The 14,940-nt window shown below is 34.5% G+C and overlaps 2 protein-coding genes across 2 annotated transcripts; one reads left to right on the forward strand and one right to left on the reverse strand.

Annotated features, from left to right (window-relative positions):
- Positions 1-3,541: 3,541 nt before the first annotated feature.
- Positions 3,542-4,346, forward strand: LOC21385978 (putative oligosaccharyltransferase complex subunit CG9662). Its single transcript, XM_010105905.2, has one exon. The coding sequence runs from the start codon at positions 3,647-3,649 to the stop codon at positions 4,175-4,177; it is 531 nt and encodes a 176-aa protein (XP_010104207.1). The 5' UTR covers positions 3,542-3,646; the 3' UTR covers positions 4,178-4,346.
- Positions 4,347-7,537: 3,191 nt separating this feature from the next.
- On the reverse strand, positions 7,538-10,768 carry LOC21385979. Its single transcript, XM_010105906.2, has 5 exons — positions 10,379-10,768; positions 10,145-10,302; positions 8,716-9,400; positions 8,194-8,285; positions 7,538-7,799 (listed from the first exon to the last, which is right to left on the reverse strand). Exons 1-5 carry the CDS (start codon positions 10,673-10,675, stop codon positions 7,613-7,615), a joined length of 1,419 nt encoding a protein of 472 aa, XP_010104208.1. The 5' UTR covers positions 10,676-10,768; the 3' UTR covers positions 7,538-7,612.
- Between the last annotated feature and the right edge of the window lie 4,172 nt (positions 10,769-14,940).

The following is a 14,940-nucleotide window of genomic DNA, read 5'->3' on the forward strand; positions in this document are numbered from 1 at the left end:
AGGATGGGGGAAAATTCTAAAAGGAGCTTCTCGCTCTTGTGGTGCACAAAGTGAGAATGACGAAGTAGTAGTGGAGTTGAAGAACAAACTTGCATCACATGAGAGCCAAATGATAAAAGTTGCATCTCGTTCGGGATATATATATATATATATATATGTATGTATATCAAGCTAGGGTGTTAGTATATATACATTGATAAAAGTTGTGTAATAGTATTGAGTGAAATCTTCAATCGTAGAAACGTTACGACTTTACAAGGAAACGATAAAAAGTTGGAGTTGTCTATAATCAGCCATTTTGAAACGGAGGATAAGTCTTCCATGTGCCATCATAACATGTTCCACGTGCCATCATAACATGTTCATATGTCAACGGTAACTGGTTAAAAATTTAACAAAATTTTCTTATATTTAGTCGTAACAGTTATTATGTTAGAAACTTAAAGTCATTTTTAAACATATAGCAATAAACGATTGTCATATACACTTATTGTGAATAATTATATGAGAAATATTAAAAGGTGCATCAATAAACGATTGTCATTTTTACTGTTAATTTCAATCATTCCATCGTAGTTTACTGTCATTTTAAACTTAAATAATTTTGTCGTAAATAATTATATCTGTCATGTCTTTTCTTATAGGCACATTTAGTCATGCATGAACATTTGTTTAGAGCTGTACATGATTGTTTTATTTGTCATATGCTAAAAAATGACTTCTGATTCTCAAAATAGTAACTGTTACGACTTAATATAAGAGAATTATACTAATCATTTACCCGTTACACTAATATTATTTAACCTTTTATGATGGAGGAAATTTTATCCACAAAAACAGGGAGGGATCACAAAAAAAGCCTTAGAGCCTGTTTGAGAGGTATAATAAAATTTATAATTCTTGATTTTGACGTTTAAAATTTAAATTTTATAAAGAACGTTACACTGTAACAGAATTATTTATTTAAATTTGAGTACATGAAACAAACGAACTCTTAGCATTAATTAAAAATATGCAAGAGTTTATGGTTTGTGAGCCTTGAATTATTTGTATTTGACGTTTGATTCTTAAACTTTTGTTTTAGGTTGATTAGTCTTTAAACTTATTTTGGCTGCCAAAACTAATCCAAGGTTTGAATCTCAGATTTGATGGATTTGATGGGTAAACCCAAGAATACAAACCCCCGCCCCCCTGGGAATCAATTCTAATTCAACACGTGCCTCGAAGTTTGAAAAGCCTTTTCTCCTGAATCAATTCTAAATCGACAGGTGCCTCGAATTTTGAAAAACCCTTTTTTCCTGAATCAACTCTAATTCAATGGTCCCTACATTTTTTTTCTTTTTTTATAATTAGTCTATATAGTCCATTTTATTTTATAAATAGTTTTTGAACTTAAAAAATTTCTCATAAATAATCTTTCTATTAATTTTAGATCGAAATTGTTAATTTTATCTCATAAAAAGTCCTTATATTATTTTTTTTATTAAATTTAATCCCTAAACTTAAAAAGAAAAAGAATATGTCAAGATTACTTCGTTTTTAAATAAATGGGTGTAAAAAAAAAATTAAATATGAAAGTTGTACCAAATTGAGTCTCTAAGGGTATGTTTAGTTCGTTGATTCAAGTTTTTAATTTGAATTGAGATGTGACTTTCTGTTAGAGTTTTTTACTGTAGCAAAAAAGTTAGATGTGACTGTTTATGAGAGTTTTTTACTGTAGCAAAACTCGAATTCTAAACTCGAATCAGCGAAATGAACGGGACCTAAACTAAAGCAAAACACGTGATATATATTTTTTTGTTATATTTTTTATTTTTTGTTATAGTAGATAAAAAAATATTATGAAATAATCGTGTGATACACTTGTATTGTGGATTGTAGTTTTCAGTTAATTGCTTTTACTCTTTTTTTTTAAGGAACCCTTTTCCCTTAATTTAGTGTGAAAGATTCTGATGAATGGTTAAGATATAGGGTATTGTCTTCTTAGTTGAATTTTGAATGTGTTGAGTCTCATCGTTTAGTTTCGAATTAAATTAATTCGTAATTTTATTTTTTTCTAAAAATTTGTTTTTAATAAGAAAATAAAAAAATAAAGTGACTGATTGAGAGATAAAAGAATTAAAATGGGTATAATACAAAAGATAATTATGAAAATATACATCTTTAAAGTAATTATTATCATACAATAATACTACGAGAACATTTATTAATATGGTATGAGAAGGACTATTTATGATATTCTTTTTGAGTTTAAGAACTGTTTATAATACAAAGTTAATAACATGGACTAAATTTAGAGTGAGAAAAGTTTAGGGATTATTCACGAATTTACTCTAAATTTTATAAAATGAGAGTTAAAATGGAGAGAGAGGAGTTCAAATAAAGAGTGAGAGGTTGAGGAGAAAATTATCAAAAGTAGTAGTTTTAGATGATGAAAACTTTAAAGGCACAAAAGTCAAGTAGTTTCATCTAAAATTTTTTTTTTTTCCCTCTTTATGAGAAATTCATTTAACGTGACAGTCTTACTAAAGAAAACGTTCTAAAAAATATTATTTTTTTTAGATTAGTTTCACAGAGGTCCTCAAAATTTATCCATAAGCTTATTTTGGTTTTTAACTTTTAAAACATTTTCAAATTTAATTCTGATTTACGAGTTTGTTTAAGTGTTAATTCTTACATTTAAAAGAGAACATAATATATACTTTTCGCTAACAGCTGACAAAAAATAGCCTTCTACTGATAGAACGCAGCATATGCTCTTGATTCCAACATAAAAATTAAAAAAAAAAAAACCATTAATTGAATGTCATTCATATTTTTTTTCACTCAAGCCTCGTTCATTTCACCGATTCAAGTTTTCAATTTTAAGTTTCTACAGTAAAAAATTCTCAGAAAATGTCACATCTAACTTTTTCTGCTATAGTGAAAAGCTCTAAAAAAATGTCACATCTCAGCTCAAATTGAAAACTCGAATCCGCGGAGTGAACGAGGCCCAATTGATCAAAATGACTAGGACTAAAACAAACAAATGTTCGGGTAGAGATTTTTAAGAAGTTAGAGATTATAGTGAGATTGAGAATAAAATTTAGAGACTATTTATAGCATTAAGAGAGTTTCTCTAGTAAGATAAAAAAAAATGAACTATTAATAATTTTTTATTTTTTAATCTTTAAAATTATATAAGTATATATTCTCAATCTAATGTGATTTTAACCATATTTAACGATTAAAAATTGACCTTACTGTTATTCCGATCTATTAGAGAAAGACCTTTAAATAAATTGATTAACCCCTATTGTGTTTGAAATATATTTTTTAACAGTGAATATTGAAATTAACCCTTGTCCGAAGTCCTAACTCAAAGACACATTAATGTTAGTGGTGCTAGTTCACCCCAGATCCATTCACGATTTTAACTATATTTAACGATTAAAAATTGACCTTATTCCGATCTATTAGAGAAAGACCTTTAAATAAATTGATTAACCCCTATTGTGTTTGAAATATATTTTTTAATAGTGAATATTGAAATTAACCCTTGTCCGAAGTCCTAACTCAAAGACACATTAATGTTAGTGGTGCTAGTTCACCCCAGATCCATTCACTCGGATCACAAACCCCGAGAGAGTATCGAACCAAACTAACAATGGCTCCGAAACCGGAAACCCAAAATCCGGCGACGTTCTCCGCCGCTGGCGACTCCTCCTCATCCTCCTCCGTCGATCCACTCTTCCATCTCCTCCGCGTCCTCCCGTTCAGCTTCCTCCGTCCGCCGCGCCTCCGCCTGAAGCTTCCAACCCTAACCCTCCCATCCCCGATGACCGTCTTCTCCCTCGTCCTCCTCACCTACTTCATGGTCGTCTCCGGCATCGTCTACGACGTCATCGTCGAGCCTCCCGGCATCGGCTCCACCCAGGACCGCCTCACCGGCGCCGTCCGTCCCGTCGTCTTCCTCCCCGGCCGCGTCAACGGCCAGTACATCATCGAGGGCTTGTCCTCCGGCTTCATGTTCGTCCTCGGCGGATTAGGGATCGTGCTCTTGGACCTCGCCCTCGATCGCAACCGCGCCAAGAGCGTCAAGGTCTCCTACGCCTCCGCCGGAATTTCGTCCGTCGTCATCGCCTATCTCATGAGTATGCTCTTCATTCGCATCAAGATTCCGGCTTATCTCAGTTGAACTCCATGTTTTGCTCTACAGCTTTTGTGTTTTTTCGCATAGTACTTGATTTTGATTATGAATCGTTGGAGAGTCTCTAATGTTATAGCTGAATTCAGATATCTAGGGCTTTGATTTCTGCGCTGAGAATTTGTGGATTATGATTAATGATATGAAAGTTTAGTGTGAATCCTATCGCTGCCTAGTTCAGAATTTTTGGTAGAAGAATGAATGTCTAATGGAAATGGTATAGCTGGATAAAGAAATTTTTAAGGCTTTGATTTATATGATTAGATTTCGAAATGGTTTTTGTGGATTATGATCTGTGATAAAGTTTGGTTATTGTGTATGTGGGATTGGTTTCTAATTGTGTTTTGAGTCTTCTCTTTAAGAAAATATGAATGTTGTGATGATGATGCAGTGATATAGCGGTTCATATAAAAACAAATGCAATAATGTAATCACCTTAAAAGTTTGAAGCTTTACTTTGTGCTATTATGTATTTAAAGTTCTTTATTCTGTTTAGCTGCGTGCCTTCTTGTTTTTGTATTTTTGCTTCAAAACTCATGAAGCGCTTTGGGGAAGGTGTAGAATTCGATGTTGTTATGAAACCCCCCGGTGCATAGTTCAGAGAGAAAACAATGGAAAAAGAATAAAAAATGAAGGCACCAATTTTGTGGAAAATCCCTCAAAAGGGAAAAGCGACAGGTTTTACATCTTATACTAATGAAATTTAATGGGGTTAGACAATTCCCTCTTTAAAGCAAGATGATCATTAACAAGTCAGCCAAAGAGTGGACTCGAACTGAAAGAGTTGAAGTAAGGGCCTCGCCAAATAGAAGGAATGAAACAGTGAAGTGTTTGAAACATAGATCTAATTATTTCCAACATTATATGGAAATTTCATCAATAACATAGAAAAGAATCAAAGGTGCAACCACAGATGCACAAGGCTTAGCCCCAGCATCCTGTCAGTACAAAGCTCTTGTTGGTTAAGATCTTTCACCATTATAGCATTCTTGCAACAGTCTGATTGTCGCTTAAGTATGTTGTTTGCAACGGTCTGAACTATAAAGTCTATCCTTTTGGATTGCAGCTTTCTCCTTTTACTCACTGTTATTTTGTAATTGTTAACACCTTTTGGGCTTAAATTTCAAGTTAAATTTGTGGTTTTTCCCTTCAGATTGAAGGTGTTTTCTTTTCACATAAAAACTAAATCGGTGTCTTGAACTTTTAGTGGGTTGATGTATTTTGCCTCACGGAATGTAGGAAGAGGAAGAGAACTTTATTTGCTACATTTGATTTGTTCGGTTGTTGAAATTATTGTACCGATGACTTTCTTCATCCTACTTATGTAAACTATAGAAACTCTTGTTTTGCAAACATTGTAGTGCATACATGGATTTCTTTATTCACAATATGATCAGCACAGTAAAGAATTTGGTTCAAGGTTGCATGGCTAATCCTTGCATTAAAGCTGATATTAGTTTTCCCGCTTTTTTTTCAACGATCATGTTTGAATGACTGCCCTTTGTGTCAATGATCCACTCTTTTTGACTGCCTTCTTTTGCAATGTTTCACTGTTTTTGACATCCTTCTGTAACACGTTCTTCCTTTCTTGCGGTCAGCTAGATATTGTCTTGTTTTGAAGCCCAGTGGTAGATTAGCCGGGCACCTATTATCTCTCTATTCTGTCATGGCTAGAAATTTAACTAGCAGGATTAGTAAGTCTCGCGTCTTGTATTTTCCGTCGTGTCTGTTGAAGTTTTTGTTTATATTGCAAATCAGTAGACTGCTGGCGTGAAATGAAACTCAGATAACCAGTAAAGCAGTGCTTTGTGGTGGTTATGTGGCAAAAATACTTGTTCCTGTGTCTGTTTGATATTGATGTTTTTCAATATGATCCTTTAAAATAGCTACTAGTTGGTACTCGGACTCAGAATTTTGGTGTCTGATACTAATAAGATACTTGGCATGTGCCGAACGTATATTGATGTTAAGATACTGTTACTTCTACTGGCAAGGAAACTATAGGTGTGTTTGGAATTCGTTTCAAAATGATTTTATTTTTTGTATGAAAATGAAAATGAAAATGTTTTTAATCTCAGACATAAATAATTTTTGAAAATGCGTTTATTAATTTTATTAAGAGATTGTTTTCAGTATAAACAAATTCATTAATGTCTCTCTCTCTCTCTCTACTTGAGAGAGGAGAAAACGAAAACAAAAAATGAAAAACGATTAAAAATCGTTTTTCATTTTTCTCTCATTTTATACTAAATTAAAAAATCGTTTTCATTTCTCTTTTTTATCTTTATTACGTCAAATGTCGTTTTAGAAACGTTTTTATTTTTTTTCTTGAAAAACGTGAAAAATAAAAACGGGATTAATTCTAAACACGGCTTTTGTTATACGTTGCAACTATAAACATGAATGTTTGGATACTTCACACTTTTGTGTTTGATGTTTGGAATTTGGATATGTGGGGGCACGCTTGTTACTTCATTAAACAGGAATTACTTTGTTTGGGTGGTGGGAGATGAGGAGGAAAGAGGAAAATAGGACGAAGAAAAATACTTGTGAGAGTTTTAACTTTATAGAATTCCTCCAAGATCATACATATGTTAGTTTAGGAGAGAAAACAAAGTAATGCAAAATTGAAAATTACAAACTTCTCCCAAAGAAAGTTACAAAAGTTTACTTCACATACCAATCGAGGAAGGCAGTTTTTCTTTCCATCACATTATACCAACAATGTAAAGGAAAATCATTACCATTTCCATCGTTTTAAATTTTAAGTCGCCCCTAATTATTTTTTCATCCAACCTATTTTTCTCGTTTGTTTCTTTAATTTGAATCACAACTTAAGTTTTTATTATAATATTTTCTTTCACAAAAATTTAAATTTAACTTTTTCTGCTAGTGTTTCTCTTCCACGAAATCACTTTTCAACTCAAGTTCTCAACTTGAACGAATGAAACGAACGGTTTCCCACCGAAACATAACCTAAGCTTCAAGCTGTTGATAAGATACCAGAATTTGGGAAGAATCGAATTGGTTTGTATTAATGAATGTAGACTGAAATAAAAGAAAACTACATAAATTGATAATTGTTGAGCATTCCAGAGGCTCAACTCTCACCCACTGAGAAAATATCTCTAAACAATTCCCCGACTCTCTTCTTCCCCATTACCTCGTATGCTGACAATGAAAAAATTTAAGGTTATGTTCATTTCACCGATTTAAGTTTAGAATTTGAATTTTGTTACAGTAAAAAACTCTTAAAAACAATCACATTTAATTTTTTTACTACAGTAAAAAACTCACATAAGTTACATCTTAACTCAAATTAAAAATTTAAATCAATGAACTAAACGCGCCCTAATAAATTCCTAACGACAACACACATTCCCATAATTGCCCCACCAAAAGACCCTGCACTAGATCACACATAATCTAGGTCACGTGCTTGGCACGCCTTGCGTAAGTAAAACGGATAGGAGGCTTATCAGCTGTCTTCTTCCTATTATTTGGACGTTCTGCCTTAGTTTTCATGTTAGAAGCAGTGAAAAGTTTATATGCAGAACAAGGCATTTCACTAATCTTGCCGAACTTTTTCTCATAGAAGTGCCACAGCTCTGACCTGGTCAAGCAAACAATTTCAAAGAAGAAAGCACAAGTAGTAATAATAATAATAATAATAATAATAACGAAAATGGTAGGAAATAAGCTGATATAAAAAGCTTAAGAAAGTATATAGGTCAATTTTTAGTTATAGAAATTAATAGGCCATAACTTGTTAAGTTATGGTTCATAATCAGATAAGTTATGGACAATAACTTATCAAGTTATGGTTCATAACCAGATAAATTATGGACAAAAACAGTAATTTGACCTATTTATTAATTTATGTAAATTATTAACTTATTAATTTTAATTCATTTCAAGTTTTGGCCTATTTTCTTCTTTCTCCCTAATAATAATAGTATACAAACCAAAAAGCCTCGTGTATAAAGTGTTCGAGAGAGTATTATTACCAATACGCCAAGAACTGAAATGGCTCATACTTTGCATAAATTTGTTGAACATCTCTCTCGATCGTTCGAACGGTAGAGTTTCTACCATGAACCTGCATTAGATATGAAAAGGTTGGCACCCGTTAAGCGCTATATCTTCGACACTTCGGAGCTCGTTTGGTAGGAGGGGGGTGAGGGGATTACTAAAAGATTTCGGGACCAATGGTTGTTTGGTTGGAGAGAAAAGCGGAGAGAACGTACTTTGGGAGGGATTCAAATCCTTCAATTAATCCCAATTTCAATTTCTCCGTATTGAAAGATTAGAGAAGGAATCCAAACCAAATACAATGACAAATATGTTCTCCCTTTCACTCTATTTTTCTCACCTAGGTTATTTACCTGTTTCTCCTTCCAATTTTCTCTCTCCCAAATCTGAACTTAGCCTTAGAATAGCTTCTTGCTCAGAAATGCTTCCATGCATGAGACATGACATCCGTCACAACAACAGAGACGAAGAAATGAAAGGGCAGAAAGAAGGCGAACCTGTTGTAAATGCCTGATGGTTTCGGAGTCGGATGGAATAACGTGGTAAAATCCCATGCACATGAGTACATTGGCACACGTAAAAGGACCAAATCCATCAATTTGTCTCAGCTGTACAGCCAACTTACTGTAGCTGCATAAGCTTCTTTCCATGCAAGTTTCTTCCAATTCTCTTAGTTGAATTCTTCCCTCTACAATGCCCCGAGCCAGCTTCAGTATCCTACCGGCTCTATACCCAAGTTTGCAGCGCTTAGCTAGGAACTTCTCATCAAGCTTTGCAAGTTCAGTTGGAGTAGGAAAATCCCCAGTCCCTTCAAATTCACGGTCCCTTAAAATCTGAGGATTGCAGAGAGAAGCCGAATCAACTCCATAAGATTCCTCGCACGTAACATTTTCCATAGGAACAGAAAGTAAGCTCGAGGGGCTCAAATTCTGAGCACTTGGAGTAGGTTGAGATATGTCGATGGACAAGTCATTGGAATGTGATTCCAGCCCTTCGTTGCTTTGTGCATCAAACTGGGAAGTCAAACAGGTAGACGCTTTCAATTTTTCGACCTTTCTCTTGGGTTCTTTCCCTGCAGGTGTTTTTGGAACAAAATCGACAGTCTTAGAAGGTACAGATTGTAGTTGCAGCTCCCGCTGAAGATCGCAAAGCGCTTGAGCCATGGACAGAGTCCTCGGCCACCTACCAATAGTTATGAACTATCATTACATAGCTCACCCACCACTTAAGATTATAAAGAAAGAAGACAGAGTGTAGAACAAGAAAAGGGTGACAACATCACAAACTGACGGTGGACATGGTGGGAATGCAGTTCTATACAGGTACTTGTGTCCCTGAACTTTTCTTGAATTGACATAGTTGATCTTAAAGCTTTTATTTACAAGTTAGTCCCTGAATTTGCAAAGTAGTAGCAATTAACTCCAACTATTAGTGGAATTAAATTTTAAAGAATTTCGTACATAATTCAAAGACTAACATCACTAAAAAGGTAATTCTTAGGGAAAAAATTTTGAAAGTTCACACAGCAAAGCTGCTAGCTCTCTATAAAAAAAAATCGAAGTTAGTTGCTACTATTTTAGAAATTCAAGGATGAAATTCCAAAAAAAGAAATCAGTGATGGAAATATCAAGGTACCACAAGTTTAAGGGGCCCATATTATAAAAATAAAAAAATAAAAAAAAAGACAAAAAGGGACAGACATTAAAAAAGCTCAATTTGGAAGCTTTGTAAGAAAGGTAGACATTATGTCAAACACATTGTAGGCATGGTAGAAATGCAGTTCCATTTCCATACAAGCAACTAAAACGAGACATACATTAACGACACAAAGACAGAAAAAAGACATGAAAAAAAAGCTCAAGCTTCGAAGCCTTGTAAGAAAGAGCAAACATTACATCAAACATTTGGCGAACAAGAGAGTCATACTGGCAATTACAGAGAAGAATGCACTTGACCATGTCCTCAAACAAAGTCGGAGACCTAAACACTCTTCCCAAACCGGACCCACATCCATAAACCTCGGAAAACTCTCTGCATATCCTCTCTTCCGTCTGCGACAACCTCAGCATCCTCGAAACCTGGGCCTAGAATACAAACATTCGGAAAAAAAACAAAACAAAACAGAGAGAGAGAGAGAGAGAGAGAGAGAGTAGAACTTACAAGCAAGGCTTGTTTGTTGTCGGAAGTGAGCGAGCGAGTTCCGGCGTGGACGAGGACTCGGAGGCAGTGAAGGCGGTCGTGGGGCTGAGAGATGCGGGCCATGACGGAGTCGTCTTGTTGTTGTTGTGGGTTCCAGTGGTGGTGGTGGAGGGTAAGGCGAAGGGGGCGGAGGAGGGTCTTGGAGAGTGGGTCCCACTGGTTCGGGGCCATCATGAAGAGGCCGTGGCTGCAGACGGCTGTTTCCAGCCGGAAAGTCGCCGCCGCGTCGCCGAGTGGAAGCTCCAACGACACCTCCATCAGGTGTAAATGTGACGTCTCTGGATTTTTAATTCAAATGTCGTTTGGATTGCTAATGCAACTGAGAGTGTAGTCGTTTAGCTCCAAGGCTTAAGAAAGGTGCAAACTACAAAAAGCCCTTTTTTATTATTATTATTATTATTATTTACTCCTTGAAACTTGAGATCAATACTACTTTGTCGCCCACACTGTTTAAGAACTCTCGTTTTATCTACTTAACTTTAAATTAGTCTTTAACTCACCCTATAAAATTTATGTTAAAAATAAACGATAAAAATGGAAGTAACGTAATTGCGTGGTATTTTTGTTAGAAATTTTGTTACAACAGTTTTTTTTGTTTGTTTTTAACAATAACAAAAACTCTAACAAAATGAGTTTTGTGGGATTAGTTGAAAACTCAGGAGATAAGGTGAGAGATTTTAAATTTTAAGAGGTGTCGTAAATAATCTTAAAGTGTAAGGGGTACATGCATGATATCTTTTTTTTTTTTTTTAAGTCTTTTTGAACTTTTTGTGGAGTGAAAGTTGGTATGTGGTTGCAAGAAATCAAGAGAAAGCCCCATACAGTCGAGCGTAGATGATCATCTTGTCTAAACCTTTTTTTTTTCCCTTTAAACTTTCTATGTAAAATCTGATTAAATTTTTAGTTTATCCCACTTAAAATTTTGAAGTTCTATTTTTGCCCCACACCACAATACGTCTCACTTGATTTATATACGAAAATATCTAATATAATTTTTAAACTTCTCCCAGGTCCACTTATTTTTCTAAAAAAAAAAAGACAGAGATCCTTATTTTTCTTGACAAAAAAATCATTGAACTCATTATTAATCCATTTAGTTAATAGGTTTAAACAAAATTTTAAAGGAAAAATATACCAAATAGCATATTTTTAAATACATTTAAAGTATATAGCATATCTTTAAAATGTAATTAAATAATAGCATGTTTTAAATTCTAATTCTAAAAATAAATGTTATTTTTTTCAAATTTACCCTTCCATTAGGGTTTTCATTTTTTCTCTTGAGGTCACAAAACTCAGCCACCCCACTTTCTTTCTCCGTTCCAATCTCTTTCTCTCTCTGCCAGCTCTCTCCATATTCCCTCTCTCCCTCCTCTTTTTTCTCTCTCCGCCTCTTCACTTTCCTCATCGCCGCCCAAATCTAACATCCAACCGGAGCTCCCCTTCGCGTTTTCAGTTCACTTCGCAACGCTGTCGTCAGACATCGTTCTTTCGCCTTGCTGCCAAAGCCTGTAACTCTTCGGTTGCCGCCTTTAAGAATCGACTTGGTCACGCCGCAAACCGGGCTTCTCGTTGAAGATGCATACAGACTAGATCCGTCGCAGATTGACCAGAGCAGTCGCGGCCACCTCGGTCGTTGCTTATTCTCTCTCTTTCCTATCTCTCTTCTCCGCACGTCTCTCTCTCTCCTTGCACAGATCTCGGCCGCGACTCGAGCGACGGGGATATTCGACGGAGATCGACGATCCGAGATCTGTATCAACCTTCTTCTCCGGTTGTTCCTTTGCTCGCGTCACGACGCTATTGACCTCCAGCCTTCTCCAGCCGCTGCTCTGGTCGCGTCACAACGCTAGCGACCTCCGGCCACTGCTCTGCTCCCGATCAAGGATGTTTGGTATGTTAAATGTATTTATGTAATATTGTTTAAAAAATAAATGTAAATATATTTATTCACATTATTTTGTATTTTTCCGCATTATTTCTTGATTTTTGTATGAGTTTGTGAGTTTTGGATATGAGTTTGTTATTTCTTGTTTTTTGTTCCTTTTTTGTTGTGATTTGGTTACTAGTGATAGTTTTCCGTAAAGTCCGAGTCTGATTTTAAATTTTGAATCTGGCAAATGTTATATTTACTGTAAATACTTCAAGTTTGAATATAGTAAATATAATATTTATCAGTAAATACTTCACTGAATTTTATTTCTAAATTGGTAAATATTATATTTATCAGTAAATATTTCACTAAATCGAATTTCTGATTTAGTAAATACTGTAAGTGGCCAAAGCCGGTCTCTAAATTTTTAGATGAATATGACAAATATGGTATTTACCCGTATTACGGTATTTATCAATCGCTGGAGCCAGTCATCAGATTTTCGGATAAATATAGTATGTATTAGTAAATATATTTACTGGTAAATACGAAATTTACCAGTCGCCAGATTTTCAGATAAATATGGTAAATATGATATTTATCTGTAAATACGGTATTTATTAGTAAATACGGTATTAAACGGTTAATGGAGTCGGTGTTTGAATTTTTAGATAAATATGATATTTACTAGTAAATACAGTATTAAACGGTGACCTGAGTTGGTGGCTGGATTTTTGGGTAAATACCTAGTATGATATTTACTAATAAATACAGTACTTATTGATAAATATTGTATTTACTTATAATACAACGTTAAACGACCGTCAGAGCTGGTGGTTGGCTTTTTCAGGTAAATATGATAGTTACTAATAAATTGAGTATTTACCGGTAAATACAGTGCTAAACGGTTATCCAAAATAGTCACCAAAAAAGGTCATCGGTTGCCGGAGGTGGTTGCCGACTGCTAATCCCAGTCATGGTGGACTTGAAATTTTTAAAAATATGCTATAATTTACTATTTAAAAAAAATAGATATTCAGGGGTGAAAAGTGAGGTGGAAAAAGATGTTTAGGGATATTGTTTTGAGTTTTTAATAATATTTAAAACTTAAAATATCTATAATTTACTATTTTTTAAAAATTATACTATAATTTATAATTTTTTAAACATGCTATAATTTACTAATCACTTTTACCAATTATGTTATTTCTCTCTTTATGTCAATTTTAAATTTTTGTGAGCGAGAGAGAGTGTGTGTAGAACTTACAACCAAGGCTTGTTTGTTGTCGGAAGTGAGCGAGTGAGTTTCGGTGTGGACGAGGACTCGGAGGCAGTTAGGGCGGTGGGGTTGAGAAATATGGACCATGAAATGGAGTCGTTTTGTTGTTGTTGTGGGTCCGAGTGGTGGTGGATGGTAAGGCGAATGGGGCAGAGCTAGGTCTTGGAGAGTGGGTCCCACTGGTTCGGGGCCATCAGTGGGCCATGAAATGGAGTCGTTTTGTTGTTGTTGTGGGTCCGAGTGGTGGTGGATGGTAAGGCGAAGGGGGCAGAGCTAGGTCTTGGAGAGTGGGTCCCACTGGTTCGGGGCCATCATGAAGAGGTCGTGGTGGCAGACGGCTGTTTCCAACCGGAAAGTCGTCGCCGCGTCGTCGAGTGGAAGCTCCAATGACACCTTCATCAGGTGTAAGTGTAACGTCTCTGGATTTTTAATTCCAATGTCGTTTGGATTGCTGGTACGACTGAGAGTGTAGTCTTTCAGCTCCAAGGCTTAATAGAGGTACAGACTACAAAAAACCCTATATTATTATTAGGATTATTAGCTTTTGAATTTTAAAATCATTTTTAATTTCTCACTTAACTCCTATGTAGTTTTTGTTAAAATCATACAGAAAAATAAGGGTTTAAGTGTGGCCACGTGGTTTTATCTGTTTGTTTTTAAGAAAAATTTAAATAAAAAGACCAGTTGACTGCATTATTCTCTTTTTTCCTATATATTTTTAGCATAAATTACAACAAATGGATTAAGTGGGAACAATTCAAAATTTAATGGGTAAAATGAAAATTTTTAAAGTTCATGAGGCAAACTGAGAATAACTCTAAAATTCACGGGACACCAGTAATAATAATCCTTTTTATTACTAGTCTATACAAATCGTTGTGAAAAAAAAGAGAAAAAAAAAGAAAGTATAGATTAAAAATAAGAATGGATATATTATCATTATTGACTACATTAATAATTGAATTACATACATATTAAATTATTATGTCAAATAATTAAAAAACAGAAATTAATAATCAATATATAAGTAATTGCTATGCTGGTAATTTAGTCATAATTATTAGTTTATAAATAATTGCTTATTGTTAGTATATTAACAATGTACAAACTACAAAAGTCCTTTATTAATGTTATTGTTGTTGTCCTTTGCAAGAACTCTCATTTTATTACTGAACTTTAAATATCTTTAACCCACTCTTATAAAATTTATGCTAAAAGTAAACGAGAGAATGGAGGTAACGTGATAACGTGGTGTTTCTGTTAAATTTTTTTTTTACAACAAAACAGAAAAAGACAGTCTTTTCTATTTGTTTTTAACAATAACAAAATGAGTTTTGTGGGATTAGTTGAAAATCAAGAGGTAAGGTGAGC

Source organism: Morus notabilis, unplaced genomic scaffold, assembly GCF_000414095.1.
Source record: "Morus notabilis unplaced genomic scaffold, ASM41409v2 Scaffold1662, whole genome shotgun sequence".
NCBI lineage: Eukaryota > Viridiplantae > Streptophyta > Magnoliopsida > Rosales > Moraceae > Morus > Morus notabilis.

Coding starts and splice junctions, on each gene's coding strand:
- LOC21385978 (XM_010105905.2), top strand. CDS start 3,647: ATGGCTCCGAAACCGGAAACCCAAAATCCGGCGACGTTCTCCGCCGCT.
- LOC21385979 (XM_010105906.2), bottom strand. CDS start 10,675: ATGGAGGTGTCGTTGGAGCTTCCACTCGGCGACGCGGCGGCGACTTTC. Junction 9,401..10,144: donor ATTCTTCTCTGTAATTGCCA/GTATGACTCTCT, acceptor AACTATTGGTAG/GTGGCCGAGGACTCTGTCCA. Junction 8,286..8,715: donor CCATCAGGCATTTACAACAG/GTTCGCCTTCTT, acceptor TATCTAATGCAG/GTTCATGGTAGAAACTCTAC.